The sequence below is a fragment of the Ciconia boyciana genome, chromosome 7 (genome assembly GCF_034638445.1).
Source record: "Ciconia boyciana chromosome 7, ASM3463844v1, whole genome shotgun sequence".
Classification (NCBI taxonomy): domain Eukaryota; kingdom Metazoa; phylum Chordata; class Aves; order Ciconiiformes; family Ciconiidae; genus Ciconia; species Ciconia boyciana.
In genome coordinates this window covers 45,454,060-45,480,890 of record NC_132940.1, presented here as the reverse complement: position 1 = coordinate 45,480,890, position 26,831 = coordinate 45,454,060, and the positions used below count along the sequence as shown (strand labels likewise).

Below are 26,831 nucleotides of genomic sequence, written 5' to 3'. Positions count from 1 at the left end.
AACACCCTTAAAGGAGACTCTTAAGTCAACAGAGCAGTTATGGGTGCAACATAAGACTATCTTGTGGACTAGAAATGGACTCGGAGATTAGGAAGAACAATAGTTCATGTCACCAATTTAAAAAATATTTTATTAAAAACTATCCTATTCTAAATTCTGCTGCTAACTACTTTTATTAATTACTTAGTAAAAGCTGGTAAATATTGCCCTTATTGTATAGTGATTAAGCTTGGCATATACCAGGGAAGAAGAAGGGACACAACATTTCCCCACTAAACTACTACCACCCTGTCCACGTTCAAGTATCTCAGATAGGGACTGGGCTAAAGGACCTTCTAACTTTGAATCTACCTGGGGCATAACCATGTTGTCTGGATTTCTGAAAATATTTGAGCAACCTGATCTAGTGAAAAATGTCCCTGCCCATGGCAGGGAATTGGTCTAGATTATGTTTAAAACATCCCTTCCAACACAAACCATTCTATGATTCAACTTACATGATTCAAATTGTTTGTAGGTTTGACAAAGAAATTTATCAAGAAGGTCAAAAAAACTCCAGTCACCCAAATAAGCACTGTCATAACAAGTGGTATTTACTTTTAGCACCCTTGAAATAACACATATGAAGGGAAAAAAGTAATTAAAAAAAAAAAAATCAACCAAACCACCTATGCAAATACCTGTGTCTTCTATTTAACTATGTTAAATAGAAAAAGAAAAAAAAAAATCATATGATCTGGGCACCAATCTAGGCAGTCCACTGGAAATTTCCACCAAATGTATACACATAAAAATAGCAAGTATTTCAGAAAAGGGGGGAAACAAGACCAAGGAGAGATGACTTTCAGTTGGAAAGCTGCCTTCTGTTTGCTCAGCCTTATCAGCATGGTGACCCTGAAGAGCCCACCCAGCAAGGCTGGTCCTCCTCTCCCCTTGTGAAAGCTCCTCACAAGCTGTAACAATCCTGCAGTTTCAGTGCTTTGGGATGAGGACCCCAAGTAACACAGCCCCTCTTGGTACTTCTGCCTGGTCCAAACAATGACAGGTATTTTCCAGACTGACAGCTAAAGTCTCAGTTGCCTCTCAACTGTTTTCTCATCTTCTGCCATTCCCTGGACACTGTTAGTGCCTCACGTATTTATGATGTTTTCTCCTTTCTCCCTCCCTTTTCATTTCAAGTCCTTGGGCTTCACGCTCCCTCTCTGTCTTCATTTATCCTGCTTCCTAGCTGCCGGTCCTTCTTTGCACGCCTCATCCTCTCCAGCTCCCTACTGCACAGAAGGCTCAATTTGTTCCTCCGTTTTGGTACCCCTTATACCACATAGAGCAGTTATTTAAAGCTCTTGGAAGAGCTGACCATCTCTCTGTATCCAAGTGTTTCCTTACTGAAAGTCCTCCTCTGCAGTGTCAATCCCACCTTTGTCTCCCAAGTGGGGTGTCTGGTCCATATGTAACCAGGAAACCTACAAGCAGCAGTGGACTGACACAGCTCAGAGGAGGAAAGAAAAAAGAAAAAAAAGAAAAAGGAAAAAAAAGTCCCCCATATGGAGTTGAAATTCATCTTTTTAACCAAACTCTATTCTGCTCTTTCAGCTGTAAATCATTATAAGATCAGAATTCTATTATGTAGTTTTCACACAACTTTTTACAGCTTAGCACTATTTTATATGACTTGTTCTATTAGTTCACAGTAAAATGCACTTGCCCAAAACAGAAGTCTGCCAACGTGTATATAGTCGTACTTAAATCTTTGATTAAGGGAGTTTTTGGAACAGGATCTTTACACTGCTGTGCCTTTCAAAGCTCGTGTTTTACTATGACAGGAATACAACAATGTAAAACAGAAATGAAACAGATTATTTTAATATGCATTTCCCACAGCCAAGGCAGTTAATAAAACATATCTGAAACATATTTGGTGATCTAACTGGACACTTTGCCAACACTGAAACTATAAAGAATACATACATATTATTATAGAAGTAATTTGACAACAAAAAGGGAAAGAAAATATATTTTATTTCCCAATATTCATAAACTTATTTTTTAAACTAAAGAAGCTACATAGAAACTACTTTGAAACATTAATTTTGAAAAAGTTCTATCTAGGAAAAAAAGTAGAAGGCTTACAGAAACAATAAAATGAAAGAGGCCTCAACACAATTCTGTTCGGTGTTTCAAACAGTTTTAACTTGGTGGGACACAAAGTAAAACTAAACACATGAGCTGGTATCAGACAAAAGTAAGTCCTGATAGAACAGTCAAAAGGCAAATGCTGTCCTGTGAGAGACAGAGGGGCACTGGTCAGATGGCAGAATAGCTGAATACTGCTGTAGAATCAGTCCAAGAATTTTTGCAGCTCCAAAATGAGATACGATTTTGTTTAAGTGATCAAAATCAAGAGGAAATAAAATCCAAACTCGGATACTAAGTTTAATTAAACAAAAAACCTCCAGTCATTTTTATTTTAAATCAAACCACTTACCCTACAGAACTTGAAGACAAAATTTTAAAATGAAGTTAACAGTTTGACTAAGAAATGTCTTTATGAACAAAACCAATGGCATCTGACATATTAAAACGTATAGTCTCAGTGTATATTAAATATAACCTATGTAAAGAGCAAGAAGCTCATTCGTCTGACTTCCATACCCCCCCAGTTCCCGAATGCCACAAAATATACCAAAAAAGACAAATACTAGACAAGTAGTGTCTAAGCAAGAGAGACAATCATTCAGAAGTGCCTTCAGTATAATGAATGTAACAATTACTACGTAGCAACTAACCACCTCTGGAAGAACGTCAAGTTTATCAAATCAACTATTGCACTCAGAAGCCCAAGCAGGGAGCCAGTCTGATATGAATTAGGGTTACAAAACTGACATGAATTTGACAGAATTCAGTACAGCAGAAAAACAAACACAAAGCAAAGCGCAGTTCATGTAGAAGAAACACCAAATTAAATGCTAAATCACTCCATTACCAGTTTCTCTCCCTCCTGCGGTCCTAGTTTCAGCTTGAAAAACAAAAGGTATCACCACTGTTTACCAAGAAGAAAAAGATTTATCCATGAAAAAAAAAAAATCACAAACATTTACCTAAAACCAGAAAGACAGGCAACAAAACTATTTTCCATTTCTGTTTTCCCTTGTAGCTCCAACCTGTCTGAGAAGCAGCAGCACAAGTAGCCATGTTAGTCTCAATTTTCTGACCAGAGACCTGAAGTTTTCATCTTTTATAAAACAGAAGGTTCTTTCAGCCCCGTGCAAACATACTGTTTAAAACAGTCACATGGAAATGAAGCCACACAGCAGAAAAGCAAAAAACCACAACCCCACTGTAGGGAACCTTATACTAACGGGTAAAAAAAAAGCAAATGCGCATGTCAGAGAGCACAAAAAGTTATTTATCCCTTTTCCACCTTTTTTTTCCCCCTCCCCTTTCTGCTCCTAGCAGGGCACTAACAAGGCTGCCTACCACAGAGAAGAACACTCAGGCTTCTGAAATTCTGATGATGAATGTAGACTTCTCTTCTAGTTGCTCACTCTCTCTCTGAAAAAAAATGGAAGCTAGAAAAGGAGTGTAAGGAAGAACAACCAGAAAGAGGAAGGAATGCTTCAAAACAAATGAGATGGGGGAAAAAGATGAAGATGTGTGCAGCAAGAAAAACAATCTGGAAAAAGTCGATAAGGCGCACGTGGGCTGAAGAGCACGTAGTGCAACACCGAAGGGAGCCGCTGTCAGTTTGGAAGCGAGGCAGCCTGGGCACAGCGCTGCAGGAGCTCCGACGTCCGGCCACCCCAGGCTTGATCCCTGCCATCCTGCACTCACGCTTGAGGAACACATCCCTAGGGTCACTTTTAGAGCTCTGCCTGGGATTACAAATGCGTATTCAGACATCAATGAAGTTCAAATATGCCTGTGTGACACACAATCCACCTTTCTCATTTTATTCTTTTGTACAGCTAAATAAAGGCTTTGCAAGTCTCAAATGTAAGATCTGTATTGACAGTGAGGGCCTTCATCCATAATGCACAATGCCACAATCACTAATATGCTGTATTTGAATGCTGAGTAATCACACAAACAAAAAGGCTTATTAGCCTCACCCTGGTCAAACTATCAAGTACTATTAAGAAAAACGACCATAAAAAATCTTTAAAAAGGCTTTCTAAGCCTGTGAACATAAGCTTCTAAGCTTCTGATTTTATATTTATATAAAATATAAATGGAGCTACTAAACTTCTATGTGAATTTGTCTTAATTTTTCACTGTCTTTAAATTTATTAAGAATGTGCAGTTTAATTAAACAAAAAACTTCCAGTAATTTTTATTTTAAATCAAACCACTTGCCCTACAGAACCTGATGACAAAGTTTATATTTATATAAAATCTGTCCACACTGAACTTATGAAGAAGTGACAGTCCTCAGTATCTCTGCAGTCTCTAGCCCTTAACCGTCCACATCTGAACCTACTTCTTTCACCACATCCCTGTGGCCCCTAGCATTTGTCCTTCCATTTTCTCCACTTCTGCTGTGTCGTCTGCCAGTTCAGGAGCGAGTGGAGCAGGGGGCCCCTGAAGCATAGCTGTATTCTCTACAGAAAGCTCCACATGCAACTGCTGCCCTTTCTACTGCAGAGCAGGCTCCAAGCTTCAAGGTTTTCTTCCCACAGTGCTGCTAACTTCTCTGAGCACCACTCCAAAGAAAAAAAGAGTGAAGGGAGCTATGGGGGAGGTGGGTAACAGAAAGAACAACTGCGGGGGGCTTGGGGACACACACCTAAATTTAACCTAGAATAGCAACAACAAAAAGCTCTGCCTTGACAAATCCCTGACAAGCTAAAGAAGGTTCCTTGGAGTGTAATTTCTCCACAATACTTCAACCTAGCAATAGTATGTTTCAAGGTCACATAGGTACAGCTTTCAGATTGGAACTGTAGCTGGGCAGCAGAGGTAAACACTTCCCTTCTTATACACTTAAAAATGTTACCAAACCAAAGGTCTGAAAATGGATGACCCAAAGTACAGATTCATCAACCTCATTACAGAAGTGGGCAGGAATTTCCAACCTCATGGTATCCACTGAGCAGTCAAATGGGAGCAAACAGAGACTACAGATCCCTTCCTCTGAGTTTCCAAGAATTTGCAAACATTCAGCACTAGTGGTGAGTTATAGACCGAGACATGCCAAGACACATATACCTATTTGACATACATTCAGTTTCTGGATTGCTGCTGCCATTCTTCCTTCTGTAAGACAGATCATAGTAATTTAGAGAATTTTCAAGGAGTCTGTTGACTTACAGCACAATCCTATTGCCAGCACCTACATTTCAAGTTCTAAGATAGCCTTTAAAAAATATTCAGGAGAAGTATTTATAAGTGTAGTAACCAAGTAGCAGATATCATTGAATAAACATTCTTTTCAAGCCAGTGTAAGTGCTGAAAAATGCTTGCTATGGCAGCAGCCTTGGATACATGCACTTCATACTGCAGAATCACAGATTTCTACAATAGCCTTCATTGCATCATATTTTGACACCAGAAGTTAAAGCCCACTAGAATAGTTCTATTGATCCTATCAGGTAAACATAGACATCTCACTTCCTACAGCAAAAATATCGATTACTTTTGAAGACAATGAGGAATGCAGCAGCAGACTTGTGGAACAGAACATCATATTTTGAATTCTTACATATAAACATGAACCCGCCAAGAGAAATTGATTAAATTCAGAAAGTTGGGGTTTTTTTTTCCATTTTGATGCACTGACCCTTGTAGGGTAAATTTCTGCGTTACCTGGGTCAATATTAGAAAAGTGCTGCTTTTAAAATCCTGTTCTTTAGTGCTATGTTTGTATTTCCTCATGTTCCTTAAACTACATCTTCTGTTTCAAAGTGACAACACAGTAGTTACAGTCCCATTTCCTTCCCAAATTATTTATTGTGATTTAATAAAGATAAGAGGTGGATTTTCCTTTTCTTTTATTCTTGCAGACCCAGTCATCACAGAGCCTGAAGCACCAGTTGCCTCGCTGCCCTCCCTCCATCCGGAGAACTCAGCCACAGTCAGTCTTCAACCCCAAACATGGTGGGGATGGGAGCAGGGCAGGCTACGTGAGGAGCCACTCTCCTCCAACTGGAAAAATACTCATGGGAAATTTGAATTAGGATGTAGGATAAACAGATATTGTTTTTTCATGGCTGAAGACAGAATTTCAGCATTACCTCAACTGTTCTTCAGCAAAAAAGCATTCTGTAGCCCCTGGCAGGGAAGCTCAGCCCGTTGTCACGCATGCTGCATGACACAGTTTTTACAACTGTCATATACTGCTATAACATTTTGTCTATGAGAGGAGCAGTGTCATTCAAATTAAGGTACATAGGTAATGACTGTTCCCCAAAACTTCACCTGAAGCCTTGCTTCTTATCTTAATTACCCAAGACACAAGCAGCAGTCAACCACAGTCCCCACTTGGGCAGTCTCACTAAAGAAGCACAGTACGCACCCCAGGAACGGCAAAACCTAGATGGCAGCTTGCGCAATTCTGCATCGCCCACTGGAGTGAGCACATTATTACTGTGCTAACATTACTCAACTTCAGCATTAAGTTATCATCATCAAGTCGACCACTACAAAACATCAGCCCAAGCCACATTTGCTGTCAATAAATACTTAAAAGTAAAGGCAGTTCAGCTATCTTTTGAAGACTGTCAAAGAAATCATTAGAGGAAAAATTGCAGCAGACAATACAACTAACAAGACCAACAGCTATAGCAACTGGCTATTTTTCAGCTTCCAGTGAAAATAAAACAAACACTCTTTTTGGTTTCCCTGCTACATTTTCTCTGATACTGTTTGTAACCCAAGAAACATCACCTGTCCCAGGCTGAGATGGCCATATGTACTGGAAATAAGAAATTTAAAGAAATGCTACCTAAAGTTTTCTCTTTTCCATTATTTTTTTCTAGTTCCTTAAGCTTTGATTAATTTTTTTTGCAATAACTTTTCTGTACTACAGTGCAATTTTCTCCCTAGAAGTCTGAGCCATTTTTAATTATTTAAGTAAATAAAAATGCTGTTTCTCTGTTTAAAGTGTAGGAAAAAATAAGTTTTCAGAAGCATCCTGTATATCAAAGGTTTATTGACAGAAAATGGAAACTCAGGAAGGCTAGGAGGTTGCAGATGTACCTCAACTAATCTAGTAGAAGTCAGATCCAATGGAGGGGGAATGAGTGTGAGCTCTCAAGTGTTTGTTTTATTAATGTGCATGTTTTTAAGAAAACCTCATTTATACTAGGCTATGAGGAAAAAACCTAAAGACTTCACAATGGTCTCCTGCCATGCACAAGCTCAAATACAAGCTAAGCTAAATGTTAGTTGAACAAAATGGAAGTCTATACATATGCCCCAGTATGAGCTTTCACAACACAGTCCCTTCTTTCTCCCCGGAACAATCATAATATGATTGTAGCTGTAACTTGTAAGTGCATCTTAACTTTACTAATCAATTTTGACATAATTTTACTTCATGAAATGCAACCAAAAGCTTATTCTTCAGTCTAACGCTATCTGAGTTTTCAGCCGCCTTGGTTTTCAGATCCCAAAGTTCTCAACTGGAGATGCAAATCTCCATATGGACAATTGAGAATTACTGTAAATTGGCTGCTTTTTTAAGCTGTTTTTCATAGCCTTGGTCAGAAATAGCCAAATCACCTACTGCTCGCCAGGAGTGGGTCAAGGCCTACTTGACTGCCTATTTTCTGGATTACAAGTTGGGAACTTCTTTAAAGATTTTCCTCATGGTGGGATAATTGCCAAAAGTAGCCTTCTGCCCATGAAGCCACAGCTAGCAGGTATTGACTCAGGGCCTTATTCCTTATCAGACGCAGGGGAAAAGGACAGATTGCCTTGTTGGTGTATTCTTGTTCAAAAATAAGTAGAACAAGTACACACGACCACCATGCATGGTAGCTCTACCAGCTTTAAACAACTCACACCAGGATTTCTGAGAACAGATCTCTCATTTCCAGCTGCATTAGCTGGATGCTTTGCTGATTTTTTACAACGTCCCAATCTGACTTACACAAGGAAAATAAGTATGTTAAGAAAATCTTTTTTGCACCAAAGCACAACATGGTAGGCCTTGTAGTCTTATGTTTTTGAGACCAAATTTAATCAGACATATTAAATTATGTAATATGTGCTTGCATTTATTGAGTCCAGATGTGGCTTTGAAAAGAGCTTTATAGTTTTAGGGGTTCCCCCCCCACATTGTTTTTCAGTTGACAATTCAGAAGGGCATGTGGCACTGCTGAAATAGCTTCCAGGATTTTCAGCTTGACAGCAATAAAACAGCAATGCTGACTGTAAATCCGAGCCTTTTCAAGTTCTAGAGAAGACAGTCATTTTCTACTTCTCCTCCCAAAGTGAGAAAAATTACTCTCTATATATTATTCTATTTTCCTGCTACACTGAAACACTACCTTGTTTAACATGGAAAAGATTTATATTTCCATCAATTAAATGCAGTCTTTTCTTTAAAACAAATATATATGCATAATAGCATAATAAAGCTTTTCCTTACCAGCTTCTCACTATTTACCTCACTGCTTGGCTCGCCAGTAGATTTGAAGGAGGCAGGGGAGGTTCCTACTAGACATCTAGACAAGCAGACAGGTTTCCTGCTCTATAAACACATTACTCAAGGCAGATATTGCTTGTGCTCCTGGTTATTTAGTGACAAGATGAAAACAAAACAAAACAAAGAACCAAAAACACCCAAAACCAGCTTATGATGAAGGGGTTGTGCTGGTCCCGTGCCCACCACAGGCTCGTTAGGATACACAATGAGAAGTGTTACACAAACTGCACCATGATGCTGTAAGTGAAGCCATTCTTATCGATGTATGTGCGTAGCTGCCACGTCTCATCAGGCTGTGAGACAACTTCGACGATATCAAATCAGTGTCCTGAAGGCTACCAAACAAGGCTTAAGTATACAAAGACTAAGTAGGGGGGGGTTTATGGCCTGAAAGCATGATTTTTACCAATACAGTAGATCCAGCCATTGTTACTTATCTAAGAAGATTCATGAGCACTACAGTAAGATTTTAAAGCTCTGTCCTGCTTCTGTCTACCGAACTCAGCAAGTGGTAAATGAACTGATCCAGTTGAATTGTCATGGAACAGATTTTCAAAACAGCTTTTATCAGCTGTGATCAGAAACTGTTGGCAACTCTTCCCATTTCCATAGTATTGTCTCAAAATAAAGGTCAACATAGAAAGGTAGCTGCAGGACACAATATACTGAATGCTACTGCCATAATTTGCCTGTGGGTGGTGACCTTTGTTTTTTCTTTTTGTCCTGTATATTTTTTGGATCTCACAAATACTGGAGCAGGAAGCTGTGCAGCAGCGATCACATCATGACTCAAAAAAAAGACACTTGGCAGATTTCACATGTGAACTGAACACAAACATAGAGGCCAACTACACTAAATGTTCAACATAGAAGAAAACATGGCAACAAGTATTTTAATAGGAACATGGACTGCAAATCCTCTGGCTTCTGTGATCTTTTCGTCCACAGCAGCTTAGAATGATACAAAAATATGCCCCATACAGTAGAATTCAAGATAGTTCAACAGTTGCTCCTGTTCTGTTATCAAGCAATCTGTCACTGATGCTTTACATCTTTGACAAGGGCTCTCTGCTGCTGAAACATGCACGCTCCCCTGTGCTTATTCTTTAAGGAATTCACTAACTCTTGCTACTAAGCTCTTGCTCCTCAAATGGATATGAAGAGAAAGTGTGCACAATTGTTTTCTATCATCCCAGATAAAATGTTTTTCCCCCCTTTAAAAGGCCAAATGATAGGAGCATATAGTCATCTAGAGCTTCGTCATTGCCTCTTTTCCTTAAGGCTCTCCTTAGCATCCCAAAATACTCGGAATGGCTTTTGAAACTCAAGTCAACTTTTATTAGGGCGTGTACTAGAACATCCAGCTGTTGAAACAGAAATCACAAAATACATAGGTAAAAAACCAAAGAAATAAAAGGACTTAAAAGCACGCCTTTACTCTGCCCACTACATCTTTACAAGCGTTGCTCCCCTGGTTTCAGAACACCGCATCAGCAGCTTTTCGGGCTGCAACAAATTCTGTACATCTGCTCACTAGTAAAAGTATCTTTCTGTCACCTCTCAACAGAGCTGCTTTCGCACTTCTCAGCAGTATCTCTGTGTCTGCACATCTAGGTCAGATAGAGTAATCTCCCTTTCTCTCAAAGAGCTACCACCCAAAAGGCAGGAAAACCCACCATGTCCACAGTTCAGCCATAGCCTCTGCTATGCTGGAGGATGCACACTGTTTAATATGTTAATGTCATCAGTCAAACACAATCCACAGACATCTGGCACTTCCCTATATCAGTGTCCTTCCAAGTTAAAAAGCCTTACACATTGAAATCAATATTTTAACTACTCCATTAAATTAGCACCTTTCTGTTTCACATCTAATCCCAACTGTTTTCTGTCCACAAACTGACCTGTTCAGGGAAGCGATCTCAACACCATATGCCACTGCTTACCCAAGCCAAGCCAGCTCACTTGTTTGTCCTTGTCAACACCAGGGCACAGAAATCTGCCATGGATTTGCTAGCAGCAAACCCCAAAGCAACATATTTAATACAGTAGAGCCTGACGGATTTTTGTGCTGGAGAAGTCTGTAATGACAGATGTAGTTGTTAGTCTCAGAAATTCAGAACACTGTTCTCTGGATCAGAGACCCCTTGATGTCTTTGGGACACTTGCCGTAAACCAGCTTAGAGAAAGATGGCGAATCATATTTCTTGTCCTCATCCAATATTAATGTGCACAGTTGGTAAGCCCAAAATTACACCAGGTACCTAGGGTTTCCAGCTCTTTTAATCCAATCAACTCACAAAAAAATCATAAAAGGAGATAATTTCCACTTTCCAAGACTTCATATTTCACTGCAGCAAGTCCACAAAAGCCTCAGTCTTTTAAATACAAAACTACATTAACAAATAACCCACAATGCCATTTAATATGTGCAAGCACTGCTCTTCTCTCAGTGAGTGAACTTTGAACATTTAAAAGGGAAGTAACTTCAAGAACAGAGATTACTTAAAAAAAAAAAGTAATAAAAAAACCACAGTTCAGGTCAGTATACAACTAACCTATGGAAAAATCCTAGGAACAATTTTTTTGGCTTTAAAGGACAGACATGCCAATCCAAAACACATCTGTGGTTATCTGTAAGGCGTGAAAAAGGAACAGCAGAGAACTGGATTAATGAGCTTTTGTTGAGTTGATAAGGGTAACACTCCTGAAATTTTAAACAACAAAAAAAGAATTTGCTAATAGATAAATAAATACATAAATAAATAAATTACCTTATCTACTGCTACAGAATAAACTAATCATTTAGGTTGGAAGGGACCTCTGCAGGTCATCTGCTCCAACCCAGCATTCAAAGCAGGGCTAACTCAAATCAGGTTGCTCAAGGCATTGACCAGTCAACTATAAACAGTTTAAAAGTTACACATGTTGGTTAAAACCACCTACTACTTAAAATTATAGTAGACAGACTAAAGCTTGATTATGACTAAGCAACTCTTAAAAGAAAAAAAAAAGTCCAAATTTCTTCACTGTCCCATGTCTTAACTGAAATTGGCCATCATCAAGTTGATACACATTAAAGTACAAACTGCCCTTTTCTGAGAAAAGAATCAGTGGACATAGGAAGGCAAGCAACTACTGGCTCGTAGAAGGAAAAAAAGGAAGAAAAAGTGGCATAGGAACAAGAGGTATACTCCATACTAAAAACAAGCAAACAAAAACCAGAGCATTTCTTAAAGCTCTACAGAAAATCTGAGCTACTTATTCTATGCACTATATCTCAGATTGTCTGCAGCTGCAATGCCCGACAGTCCTAAGCAATGGTTCCAAAAAAAACCACTAGTGAATTCGTAATAGACTAATACAATGTAAACAAGTTCACAGCACTGTAAAATGACTGCAATATCTGAAGAAGTAGGAAAAAAACTACAAAAAATTGTGAGTCACCAGAAGAAAACACCACGCAATCATCTTCTATTAGCTCCCCCAAAAGTCTACTACGCTTCCACAGACTTTCATGCAAGGAAACTAGCTATGCACATGGTTATGAAAGTTCAACTGCAATAGAGCTTCTAGCAGTTACATTGGCACGTCATTGATTTGCAAAAAAACAAGTAGTCCAGGTCACTAAGGAATACTCCCACCCCTCAGGGAACCTCTTGGTCTAGAGATAATTTCACCTTTTGGGCCTCCGCAAGAACAAGATACAAGAGGAGGGCCGTCGTCTGAAGAGTGCTTTAGGAGAAGCAAAGGCCTGACTCACATCTTCACAGAACAAACCTATAGGTCTCTCTCACACAGTCACAATGAACGAATTGTATACCCTTCTTCATTTCATGTTTTACCCTCATTTACTTTTACAGCCCCATTCTGGTGATAAACCCGAGTATCTTGAGATAGCAGGACTCCATGGTATGTAGAAAGACAGAGGTATTACCCACGTCCTTGAAAGAAATGCAGGTTAAATTTGTTTAAATAACATACATCTACATATAACATACAAGTCATCTTCTGGTGGAACCTATTTGTGGCATTATTTGCAATTAGTGCAAGAGCCCAGTTTGGCAGGAAGCAAGAACAGGAAGAATTTAACTACAGCACAGGTATTTCAACAAAGATAGCTTAACTATTAGCAACAAAACAGAGTTCACTCCCAGGTTAAATATACAGAGAGGAAATTAAGATCAATGCATTAGTCTAGGTAAAGACTGACAGAAATATTAATTACTGTAAGCATAACATTTTTTCTCCTACTGAGAACTCCTTTGTTATTTACTATCCATTCAAAACCCAAACAATTAAGGACAGGTGAGGACAGGACCTATGAGATAGGACAGGACAGGACAAATAGGACAGGACCTATGAGACTGTCCCTACAAAAAGTCGCTGACCTTTTCACATGTTTAAAATAATTGCAATATGTATCACTATAATTACTGAAAGACTGAAGCACAAATTTCAACACTTTCCAACTTTGTTGCAGGTATTAGGACCAAGATTTGAGTTGGATTTTGAGAGAAATGATGTTAAAATGCCTATTATTTTCCAGTCTTGTTTCCTTCCCTCTAGGATTTAACCCAACACTGTAGTAAGGTTTTGCAGAAGCCTAACTAATAACTTGCGGTTAGTTTTTGTGAAGTATTAGGCTTTATTGACAGTAGCCTTCAATCATATGTTTTAACAGCTCATATTAATCTCTGCTTAAATACAGTTCCACTAACCATCATGGATGAAGCCAAAATATATATATTTAAAGAAGACTTACAAAGTTCTGTAGCCCGCCCAGTAACTTCTACTGGTCAAATCCTGTCTGAAGCAACTTTATCTGCTTTAAATATAGGTCAGGTTTTTAAAAATGATTGCTCTGGTTTTCTGGGAGAAAATAGGACTGTCCCATAGTATCATTCTCAAGTTTTCGTCGTGTCTCCTCCCCTTTCAAGGGTTAACTTCTGGACTGGTACGTTATACCACCACTTCTGAGAATCACAAAAAAGTTATTTAAATATCTCCAGTTACAACATAAAACGCATCTTTAACAAAAATCTTTATGTTTACAGCTAGTTTTCTTCATTCACTACTAAAATGTACACAGCCTTGGATATATTATTTGTGGGTTGTTTTTCCCTTTAATCTTAAATTCAGATTAAATTAGTACTTTCGAAAAACCCAGAGAGACCTCTCACGAGTAGAAAATCTGCCATGCTTATGAGCTTGAAGGCAAAATTCAGGAAGAGAGATATCTGATCTCCTTTTAATTTCATATGCTGGTAACACATGACAAAAACAAGTTCTCTGCATCAAGAATTCTAAAGTTGCGGCTTTTTAAATATAGTTAGTCGTATAAATCAGCAAAATGCAATACTCTAATTTTTTTTCTTCCACTGAAGAAATTACATTCTTAAAATATGAAACATAAGTAGTTAGTGTTTGTTGGTAAGGAACAGTAAGAGAGGGTAAGGAATTCACCTTAGAGAGATGGTAAGGACATGTATTCCATCCAGAAACAGCCAGAAGCTTATTATTATCTTTGTACTGAATACCTTGGGGTATTTTCCCCCCTTCTCCTTCAGAAATTAAGTTCTGGAAAAACTCAACTCACCCATTTTTTCCAGAGACTTCGCATATCCCAGCTCCTCTCGGCATCCCACTGGCAGTCTCTGGGCAAGGGGCCGTGGGCGCAGCTCACACCCCCACGCTGGTTCGAGGTGGAGATAGGGGGATGGCGGCAGCTCTGTGGTGCCACAGCCACAGCTACGCAAGTTGAGGAAGCACATCCTGCTTTGCAAATGGAAAGGCTGAACCGGGATGCTACACCCCATCAGCTTCCACCTCTATTCACACCTGCAAGTCCTTGCTGAGTGTTTGGCACTGGCACATGCTCCCCCGGAGCCTCCTCCCCAGACCGTCCGAGCACCCACGCGCCATGGCTTGTCTTACAGTAGGACCCGAAGCAAGCAGTGGCAAGGATACCGAGCTAAGTGCCAAACGCTTCAGTGTTGCCCTGGTACAGCTGTACTGGGCCACCAAGCAGGGATGCAAACAGCAGCAATCGCACCAGCCGGGCTGGGACTATTAAAGCGAACAGGCTTCCAAGAGGGGCCGTGCCGCAACACAGCAATTGCCTCCTACAGGCAACATCCTGGTGGGACTGCATATGGTGCCCACACCATCCTCATAAAATAAGAACTGCCTGCAGCACTCAAGGCAAGAAAATAAAACTCTACTACTTTTCCTTGTGGGTAATCCTGATTTCTGTTTCCTATGACTCATCTGTAAAACCAAAACCTCCCGTGCAAAACAAGATGACAGAAAGTAGAGGGAAATCATTACTGGAAAAGCAGAATGTCATCTCCAGACATGCTGAAACACCAACACCCAAGCCTGAACCATCAAGGCAGAGAAAGTATTTAAAACAACAAAAAAATAAAAATCACACTTTACATGGGAACCAGCACCCTGCCAGGGTAGCTGCCGACATCCTAAAAAGCAGTGGCAGATACCAAAATTCTTTCTATAGAATGACATGCCTGAGGCACTGACCAAAATATCAAAGTATTTAGGGAAACAAACTTCAAACCAGAAGAGAAGCTCCATATGCAGGATCTGCCTGAGAGCCAGGGACTTAGCAATTCTGCAAGTGCCTGAAGGAGGCAGGCTCAAAAGGAGAGTCTGTAATTTATGCTCATCATGGGCTTAAATAGCTAGTAGAAAGAGACGCTTTCCCACTACAGTTTTAGTCCTCTTCTGCTGACTGTTTCTTTCCTTAGGCTTTCAGTAAATGGAAACAAAAATAAAAAACAAAGTAAACAAAGGTATTTACTTTGTTGAAAAAAAAAAAATTATTTACATGCATCTGATTAAAAAATAAAAATCCATAGTCATTGTCAAGTAAACTTTACGTATGGCATCTTAACAGCTAGCTTTTAAATTTCCTTTCAGTTTGGTTTATTCAAGGTACTTTCAAAGATAAATAGTTGAGACATCCTGAGGAGACCCACCTTCAGGCTTCTGCAGTCAGTCACAGATGTTCTAATGTACTGGAAGGTCTGTGCTTGCCCAGTAATTGGGTTCTCATGTACTACACCAATCTTAAGGGGAAAAAAGAAAGCAGCTCTTCACGCATACTTGCAACCTCCTGTTCCTGAGCTGACCTAAGGGCTAACCAATGTAATTGACATTGACAGGGTCCTAAATTATGCCTTTTCCCCTTAGTGTGAGGCTGCAGAACCACAGCCGGATTCTGACACATCCCCTTACAACACACTTGAATCTAGGCGCGCTGCCATCCTCTGTCTCTGTACTGTAGGAACTCCCCCAACCACCGCATTTACAATCCCTTTGCACCACTCGGGGCATTTTACGCAGCACAGAGTAGGAAGGAAGACCTCAACGACTGCAACCTTTTCCTCTGGCAAAAAAGAATAGAGTATCCCAACTTCCACTCACTCTGTTTGTACACAAGTAAACTGCCCAGTTTTAGTCAACAGCATTACAGATAATATTTAGAGACAAAAATACAGCCCACAATCTAGCACAGGTAATTTTTCCATTCTGCAGTTTTTGTGACAAAGCAAAACACTGAAGTCTTTTAAGACAAAAACAACATAATTCTATTTTAGAACAGTCTAACTGAAAAGTCTATCAAAACCAGTTCTCCTTTTGTCTCTAATACTGAAGTTTTAAATCATTTTAGAACCATGATCATTTACATAAACAGACAAAGAGGGGAAAAATGAAACATGTGTGGAGTGATAAATACTATAAGGAAAATACTTCTCCACTCCTTTCCATAGATCTGGCCCCAAACATAAAACAAGAGGGAAACAATGACAATTCCCAATAAAACTTTAAGCTGCCAGTCATATTTGGTTTGGATGTCAACCAGTCACCCTATCCAATGGGTTTCCCAAACAAAAACTCTCATCACTGTAATTATCCACCAGAGACATCATAGTAAGCTTTCAGTCAGCAGTGGAACATTTTTGGCATTTTAACACTGTCATTTTTCTATACTACCTAAAAATTAACACACATACAAAATTTGGACGCATTTGCCATTCAAGAGAGTCTCCTTCTATTGCTGATCTGGTCCAGGTTTCACACTGTACAATTTATTAATAGCCAAACGGAATTTGAGAACACATCTGGCTCCCAGTCTTCTACTTCAAAGTCCAGGCCGTACGATTACATAAAAGATACCTAGAACCATTAAGACTTGTACTTTTTCATCCAATATAAACTTCTTTTTAGAAGTCTTCTATCTGCGTGCTAGAAATGGTAAACAACCCTGGCAAAACTATGAATAGATTCTGGAATAGTCTAATAAATTTTCAAACATGTCTCAAATCTCATTCTCCCATCACTCACCACCAGGTACGTTCAGAAACAAAAACTGAGTTATTTATGTAGCAGCAGGAGTATACTGCTACCCACCTGATGCAGCGGGTAGCAGCATACGTAAAGACCACGCTCAGACCCCATGCCTTTCGCTCCTATACGAGAGCACAAGGAACAGAACTATTTAGGTCCCTCATTGCCCAAAACCTGCGTGACAGAGGACTCAGGCAGCAGGAAGGAAGGCATCTTATGCGATCCATAGCAGCTACATCACCTTGAAGAATGAATAATACAGTTTAAAAAGGTCCTTTCTCCAACTATTTGGCAAAGTGCAGTCTGCTTATATGACTCCCTCTCATCAGGACAGGGAAGTGAAGAAATTTCAGCTGGACCAACGAGAAATGTCAGATCTGGCATTTGATCCAGCAAGCCAATCCAGCACACAACGCTTGACAAACGTGAACCAACTGCTCTACAGCTGCCTTCTGTATCTCTGGTACCATGGCATTGCAGGCACAAGGCAGAGGGCAGCTTCTGCTCTTGTAAAAGTGATCCTTGCCAACCAGTCCGTGTCTATCCACTGCAACTGTTGGTGGGACAGAATACTTTTAAGCACTCAGAGCTGTTGGCTGCTGTCAAGACAATTTTGTGGGAAACTTTCTCAACGATTTAGCCTGTAAGTTAAGCAGTATTAGTATCTGTGTAGAGCACCAGCATGGGGCAGGGGGGAACAAAACACAGGAAAGCAGACAGTTTAGATGAGAACTCAGAAATGACAATAAAAGAGAGGGGGACCAAGAACAAACATCAAAACAGGACAAAGTTTTCTATCGATCCTGGGTCCACCGCAGCCTACCAATACTGAAGACTCTGAGGTCCAATACTGATCATTGTCCTCAGCATTTCTCCCCTTGTGTCTAAACCCGAGCTGTGACAACTGTTAGCTCTGAAACAATTGCCTTGGGAGTTCATCTTACAAGGAAGGATGGACTTGTGTTAGGACTGCTGACACTTCGGACACCCATCACCTCCACTTCATCGTGCAGAAATCACTGCTCGTAGAGCAGTTCCAGACCCTTCACAGCATAATCTATTAAAGTAAACCAGCATCGATTTCTGCTTGACTGGGCTGCAAACTGCTGCAAGCGATTCCTGAACCCTCACAGCTCAAGCATGAGACAGACTGTAATCTTGTCAGCCATCCCAGTGTGGGCTGTTTGTAATATGGAGTCAGAACCTATGGAAAACCAGCTGAACTTGGCCTTCACTACACCCTTCACTTCAGAGTCAGCTACAACTCACAAGTCTGGCTTCAAATCGCCACTGTTCCAGGTGTGGACAACAGGGGATAAAATAACAAGCATTTACGGGAGTGATGCTTTGCCCTAAAGCAGAAGTTTAAAAAAGGAATATATGTACCATTTATATAATTATGCATTTAATGTCACTGTTTCACTTTTCTAAACAAATTTAGCACAGAAAGGAAGAGACAGTTTCAACATTCACTGCTTAGAAAAGCAGTAGTATGTTTTAAAATGACCAGCCCTCCTCCACAGAGCTGTGCTCTGCTTGCTAACAGGGAATCACAATCTCACAACAGCAGAAAACATCAGTTTCCACTCCAAATGCTTCTGGAGGTAACTTCCTTTTAAAATAAATAAATAAATAAATAAAAAATCAGTGGCTTGAGCATTTTCCTGTGTCTAAATGAAATGAAGCAAAATGAAAACTCTCATTTTCATTCCATGATCTGACACAAATTATAAAGCAGTTGCCCTGGTTTCGGCTGGGATAGAGTTAATTTTCTTCCTAGTAGCTGGCATAGTGCTGTGTTTTGGACTTAGGATGAGAATGATGTTGATAACACACTGAGGTTTTAGTTGTTGCTAAGCAGTGCTTACACTAGTCAGGGACTTTTCAGCTTCCCATGCTCTGCCAGGTGCACAAGAAACTGGAGGGGGCACAGCCAAACTGGCCAAAGGGCTATTCCATACCATATGATGTCATGCTTAGTATAGAAACTGGGGGGAGTTGGCCGGGGCGCGGGGATTGCTGCTCGGGGACTGGCTGGGCGTCAGTCAGCGGGTGGCGAGCAACTGCATTGTGCATCACTTGTTTTGTATATTCTTCTATCATTATTATTATTGTTTTCTCTTCCTTTTCTGTCCTATTTAACTGTCTTTATCTCAACCCACAGGTTTTACTTTTTTTTTCCCCATTCTCTCCCCCATCCCACCGTGGGGGGGAAGGGTGAGCAAGCGGCTGTGTGCTGCTTAGTTGCCAACTGGGGCTAAACCATGACAGCAGTACAACCAAAATTTTTCTCCAAGCAGCTCGGAAGGGATCAAAATTTGGAAATCAATATAGTTTGATGGAAAAGAAAAGCAGCACATTGCTTTCAGAAAAAAGTTTTATACATGAAACAAGACTACAGTACTACCACTTTGTGCAACAGTGAGAATCAAATCATGAGGGATGCATGCCTCTGAACTGTGTCATGTCTTAAGAGTAACAGATTCAGTGCAAGGAAGGACCTTCAACATGTCAGTAGGAAACAGTAAGTACAGAATCTACTAAGTACATAGTGCTACAACAAACGGAGTCTGTATTTAAATCTGCAGTTAAAGAAAGCTCATCCCTAAAAATACATATAGTAATTGGAATTTTGCTGGTTTTCCAAAAAACAATAAACTCCAAACTACTCATAAGGAGACTAACATACTGGCAGACCATTCTCCATGTCCCATGGAGCTGGACACTTAAATTTTCTTCAACGCTCTATCGCAGTAAAGTGCTCCATATCATGCAGTATCAGAGGGGCTGGCAGACATTTTGCGAAGGCTGTTCTGAAATTTCTCAGGTGGGTGTTACCGCCTCATTGCATCAGCACGTGCGTCACCATGTGCTAGTACGTGGTCCACTTTTATCCAGCAATTTTATGCATTCATATTGGTCATGGAGACTGACCAAAGCTTCTGCTCTAAGACAGTACTGAAACTATGCTTCCATTAATACTGTCTTGCAAGTATTTCCTTAAATATTTGCATGTCCATTTCATTAAAAGTTCAGAATCAAGTGTTTCCTTAGTTTAACATTAAACTAGTCAGGAACTATAATTTGCAGAAGACTAAAAATTTACAGCTATGTTTAATTTGAAAGCAGCTCACCAAGCACTTGTAGACTCTAATATAATTTAGCAAGTAGTGGGTTGTTTTGGGGTTGGAGAGGAAAAATTGGTTTTGGCTTTAAGACTTTGGCTTGGTTTTTAAATTCTCCAAACTCCATCTGGTTTCCAAAATAGTGTTACATGCTGATAGAGAGGAGAGTTTTGTCTTTGCTTTGGGGATGGTCTTTGTTCCAAGCTTGAACTAATCTCTCTACAAGCTGAAGCAGGGAGAAGTTAAAATATCGGACTACCTGTATGTCATAAACTACTTGGTTCCTGCTAGCCTGTACTTCAGTTCTCATTATGTAAAAACCTGTGTATGTATCTTGGTATTGGCACTAAGCTTCATGATGGCTGCTTGCTGTAGCTTAAGTGCTTTTTAAAGCACCCCTCAAACGTCTTTATCTCCTGGAATTCCTCTTGCACAAATGTTATCTGCTAATTAAGTGGAAAATAACTTCCTCTTTTGATGAAATGTGATTCACTCTTCTATATGCATACCTCCTCATCGCTAAATAAAGCTCAATTTTTTTAACAATTCAGTTTCATATTTCAGCTGAAGTTCCTCTAGGACCTTCACCCTCTACACAATTCATAACCAACCATATAACATCAAGGGCAGAGCCACAAAGAGCCTAATGGGCAAAACAAGCTGCAATCAGACCCACTGGCACGTACCCCTAGGAGGCTGAAAAAGCATTTCAGAGCCACAGGCCCCTGTCTTACATGCCTATCAGTTTAAACACACAAAAAATAACAACATAAAACCACAAAGTTTCTTTCCCGCCCCATCCCCTTTTTTAAGTTTTCCATCATACGCAAAAGACGCATTCTAAATTTTAAGTAGCCCTTTGGTTTTGGGGTTTTTTTTACATATGCAAAAAAGTATAGACCAGAAGGACCACACTTTTACATTAAAACATGATGCAAGACCACAACAACAAAGAATGTTATACTGTACGATGGATATGCATTCTTCCTTGCCTTTTAACAGCAACTAATTACATCGGCTTGTATTAGTACATTAGCACATAGATTTACGCACACCATCACTTCACCTAGGAAATGTTATCATTCGTGAGCTAGGTGATAAGCAGTCATATGGCACAATCTCATTTGTCAACAGCACTAACCTGCATTCAGCACCACCTTCCTGCTTAGTCATCAGTAAATGACGGCCCTCTGGACTGACCCACGATTAATTGATCTGAAGCACAACCTAATTGCTCTTTTCTTAAAAAAAAGGTCACTTGTGATGAGCCAATTGAACTATGTAAAGTTTCCTAATGTGAGGGTACAAATAAGGAGAAGTTCCAACACTCAACCCTCTCACAGCAGTTTTCTCAATCCCATCTGGTCTGATGCAATGTAAAATAGGAATTGCAGCAGTTTTTACTCAAATGTGGTTTGTCTACTTTCATGGAAGGATTCAGTCACATTCAATTACTTAACTGCACTACAAAATTAAGATTTTTTTTTCTGAGATAGCCTGTTGAAAAGTCTCTAGATGGTATAGATTCCTATATGGCACACAAAACTATTTTTATTCTTACATTTATTTTCCTATTTTTGGGAAAAAAAAAAAACAAACACAAGAAACAACAAATATTTAAATATAGAAAGAATGCTTAAACAACATGTAAGCATGGCCATTTTTAAACACACCCATAGACTGCTATGTATAGAAAACAAAAGGGGGGGACACTTACAGAATTGTAGACTGAGGCTCAAAACAGCTAACAAGGCTGCCAAAGCCAGCAAGAACAGAAAACGGTTTCGGAAAAGCATTCTTATTCGTTCTGCTTTCTCTTCATGGCTTCATCTTCATATATCAATAGTTCCTGCAAACAACAAAACACAGGCAAACATATTTCAGATGTGGAAGCATAAGCTATAGCAAAGAAAATTCAAATATCCTTCTGACAGTGTCAAGTTACTTCTTAAAGGCAAGCACATGAGGCAATTCAAATTGGCAACAACAGTATCAATAAATTGTCTTCACCCTAGTTACGAGATTAACTATATTTCCACAAGACAGAACTTTCAAGTAAAAAAAAAAATTGCCATTAAGTTTTCTCCTGCTAACACAAGGTTAACGCTTATGTCACAACATTGTCAACAGTTCTTTAACAAAAGTCTCTTGCCCCTGTGCAAAGCAAATCACAACAAGAATATTATTACTTAAGGCTCTCAAGAGCAATTCGGTAAATCATCCCTAGAAACAAAATAATCCCCTAACATGTTAAAAAAGTACACACACTTTTAAATATAGGTTAAAAATTAGTTTCTCTAACTGGTAGCCCTTTTACTGATACAAAGTTTATTCTCTTAAAAAAGAATTGTGAAGAGTAAGAAAAATTACCAATACCACTATGCAGAAAATGGAAAAGTATATTGACTTAAGATTAACACCTGGAATAATTCTGTGTAACAATATTTTTAAACAACTGTTTTGACGAGGATGAGAACGATATATTTCAAATCAGTAATTAATGAAACTTCAAAACTCAAATAACTCGTTGCAAAAGTTAAAAAAAAAAAAGACAAAAAAACCCTGCCCTCTCCTGAAAATATCCAAAGAAGCAGCATGCTCCGTTAGTAAAAAACACTTTTCCTTGCAACATGACATCCTGAAGTGCATAGAATTTGCTGAAGTGCCCTGTTTTCACAGATGTCCATTTTCCACTGGAAAATTGTTCTATATAAGGGATGGGGAGGGGGGAGGGGTGGTGGTGTTCTCACACACACACTTTTTTTTTTTTTTTTTAAAACAACCAGCTGCTCTTATGTGCAAGAGATGCCTTTCCCTAGCACTGACAGCATGTTGCAGGAAATTGGTTAGTCTTGAAATAAATCTTCTGAGATTCCCAGATCCTTTGAACTGAGCTCTGTTTATGACAGCGCATCCAAACATGTTGACAGAAAATAACTTTTTTCCCCCCACTAATGTTTCTTTTTGCCCCAGGACTTATTTGCTCATGGAAAGAGATCTCTCTCTTCTTTTCTGCTTTTAAGAATGAAAAAGCTTACTTACACATGTAATTGATACATATTTGTTTATCAAAACACTTCTGCACTCCAAAAACTAACCATCTTAGCAAGATTTTAATCTCTAAGTGCTGATAAACCATGTAAAAATCACAATCTCAAAACTCAAATATTTTTTTCCCCAATTAATTTTCTCATTAGTATTTGAAAATGCCTCATGAATCACTTAATTTCTTATTTTATCTATTGTGGTTATTCTTAAGAAGAGTTGTGGGATTTACAAGTTGGCCTAAGGTGACTTCCATAGTACAAAGCAATGGGACCCAGAGCATCAGTGGTGACCTTCCAGAAATGAAGGCAGTGGGGCTTGCAGTAAGTGAAATGTATTATGCATGTACATTTTGCAGGATTGAGGTCTTTCCATCTCATTTTACTTGGGGAATTACCTTTACAGCTTTTGGAAACTGTGGAAAAATTGAAAGAACTAGAGTTTCTGAGAAGCAAGAAACCAGAGCTATTACAGTATTTTTCAAAAATGCCAATAGCATCATAAATGGCATGTGCAAGCAATAATAAAAATGAAGTTTAAAAAAAAAGAAAGAGAGAAGGAACAATTTTAACAGTCTCAGTTTCACAAAAGCATAGCTCACCCTGGAACATCTTAGTGAAAGGTATGCTGAAACTAAACTGAACTAAGCCACTAAAACTAAAACAAAGCTGCAAAGGGTAGAAGGTATAAGGATTAGTGTATACAAAACACCAGGAGAGAATAAAGCAGTTAAACCAAACAGATGGAAGAACAGAAGGGGAACCACAGGAAAAAGCAAAATTAGACTTAGCAGGGAGGAAAAGGTAAAATCTATTAAAAAGCTCTCAGGAACAAGAGGTCTTGTGCACAGTCTCTGTACTCATTAATACTGGTGCTGCATAAAAAAAATGGACACAAAAAAGGAAAAATTACAAGAGTGGAAAAAGGAGATCACACACACCTCATATTAGCAAAATGTTTTAGAGAAAAAGCTTACTTAGCTTTAAACCTTAATTGCAAGATCAGAAGTTTTAAAACATTGAGTTTTAAATGCAACATTCAAGGAATTATAAGCAGGGCATAAAGATTTTTCTTTTAAATATACTTTGGCCTATTAAATTAAAAGTTGCTGTGTTACAACTTATGAGGAATAGGAACAACTCCTGTTGAGTAACTGTTAAATAAGAGCCTGTCAATACAATTTGTCATCAGCTCCTACTGATACCAAGCTGCTGGGAATCAGGTGAAGGTATCTAAGACCGAGTACTGAAGCCTCTGCTCCTCCGTGCTGGCACACGAGGTACTCTCCCAGGGAAAAGCAGCACTTAGCCAGCATGTATTAAGTGAAGACAGTACAATAAGCACTGTGAACACTCACTGAAGTGAGCATTTATAAGCTAAAAAAGATAAAACTGAGCCGGGGGAGGGAATAAAAAGCTAACCAACCTTATCTCCCCACAAAACTATTTTTATATGCAGACAGATCAAAAAACAAACCGCACAGCAAAACACATTTTGGGTCTTCAGAATATACTACCACATAGCAAGAGGCTGCAGCATTGCAGAGCGTCTACTGCTAACATGACATTTCGAGAATATTGATCTATTTACTCTGCCCACAGGCCAGAGTGCAGGTCATGCCCCAGCCTTGCCATCTCCACACTGTAAGCTCTCAGTACTCAAAGGTCAATTCTATCAACAGCTAACAACACCACCTCGCTAATCTCCAGGTATGGGCCTTGGTTCTTTGCTTCAGAGATAAGCAGTTATTGCTTTTTAAAAGTAGTAACTTTTTATGGTAAGCACCATACTGCTGCAGAAGAGGTGGAACTCAGCAGCGGGAGCAGCAGGGTTCTGGCAGCAGCTTCTCACACATGCCAGAAAAGCAGTGATTTATGCTCTTCCCTGAGACCAGGTCTTCTGCTCAAGACCAAAATGGCCTCAAGTTGCGCCAGAGGAAGTTTAGATTGGATATTGGGAAAAATTTCTTCACTGAAAGAGTTATCAAGCACTGGAACCGGCTGCCCAGGGAAGTGGTTGAGTCACCATCCCTGACGGTATTTAAAAGATGTGTAGAGGTGGCGCTTAGGGACATGGTTTAGTGGTGGAGTTGGCAGTGCTAGGTTAATGGTTGGACTTGATGATCTTAAAGGTCTTTTCCAACCTAAATGATTCTATGGTTCTACAAATGCAGGACTTGATAAAACGACCTACAGAACCCCAAACTTATTTCAGCAACACTAATTATAAGCATGACACACATAAGCAGTCTAGATATTCTGAAGGATAGTCATTAATAAAGCATCCTATATTGAAATGCTACTTCTGAGCCACCTTTTGCAGCATACCTACCTACCCACAGAATTTCTTTTTCTTGTAAACATGATCCAAAAGTCTCAACTCATCAAAACATGTCAGAATGAGTCACAGAATTGAGAGCACCCTCAGCTCTTACCTAATCTCACAAGACAGTGCCAACACGTGCTAGTGTAAGGTGCTAGGCTATTGCATGCTCACACAAGGGTAAAAACAGTCTTACAATTGAAGGCCAGGCCAGGGAGTCAGGAGACTAGCCAAGCCTCTGCTAGGCTCTTGGAAAAATTTGGTCAAGTCACATTCTCTTTTAGGCCATTTCACTGGAAAAGTTAGAAACTACCTAGAAATGCTGGGAGAGCAGCATGTCTGCTAAGAGCCTAGACTAAGCACATAGCTCCCAGCAGATCAGCTGGCATGACTAACCTACTTTCTGTTAGGCAGTAGCTGGGTATTGCTAGCTAGTGCTCCACATGGAACCTCCTCCCTGGCATCCCCTCCTCCTGTGGAAAATATAAATACGACATTTTTTGCAGGGTTGACTAGCTAAACTATTTCTTTTCATTATTTTAAGTCAGGCCCTGAAAATAACTTGACATCAATGCTTTCAAAGTGCTTGTGAGCTTAGACATGACACTAAACCACCACTGCCAAACTTCTGTGCCAATTGACCGATACTGTTACATCCTTTAAATCATCCGCATCCATCTAGAATACAAACCTACTATCTAGCATGAAGCGTAAGCACATTATTACACTGACTCACCATGACAGCTTAAATGAATTTACTTGATTAAAATAGCATGTCTCCATAAATAATCAATAGTACTCTTCGAAGTCTGCCTCAATAAAATTACTGTATTTATCTGATGTGGTACACCAACACGACATTGTCTACTCAAATACAAGCGAGCAAAAGTGGTTGCAATGAAACATCAAAGAGAAATGGTGACTTTGCCCAAAAATGAAGGTAGCATGAAGTCTGTACCTAACTATACGCCAAAGACAGGTAGGGGTATATTTTGTAGTAAGCTTACAGAGCCTAGGAGGGAGAGCAAAAAGCCTACAGACAACATAAGGTTGATTTGGAGTAACATTCATAGACAGTTTTAGAAAAAGTCACAGAAGAACACAGGGACCCACTTACTAGTCTGATGTCTCTACACTGCAGAAGAGAGCATTTAATTGTAATTGCTTTTTGATGCATCTTTTATCTTTCCTCTACATCTGCAGGCTTATTTTCTGACAAAACCTGTTTTGAAGACATCTGAAATGACGGTGACAGCTCCTGATACAATTATAATGAAGACTTCTGCCTTTACTTTCATTTTAACTCATGATGCCCCATCAAT

General features: G+C 39.5%; 1 protein-coding gene across 5 annotated transcripts in view; it reads right to left on the bottom strand.

Annotated features, from left to right (window-relative positions):
* The window catches only part of PXYLP1 (2-phosphoxylose phosphatase 1), a 58,671-nt gene that overhangs the window by 19,111 nt on the left and 12,729 nt on the right, over positions 1–26,831 (bottom strand). For 4 of the 5 annotated variants that reach the window (XM_072866774.1, XM_072866776.1, XM_072866775.1 and 1 more), the window contains one exon: positions 21,860–21,991. In XM_072866774.1, the coding sequence (XP_072722875.1) occupies positions 21,860–21,938 (79 nt within the window). In that variant the 5' untranslated portion in view covers positions 21,939–21,991. Of the gene's footprint in view, positions 1–21,283; positions 21,460–21,859; positions 21,992–26,831 lie in introns of those variants that run through there. The other variant, XM_072866778.1, reaches the window with a different exon arrangement.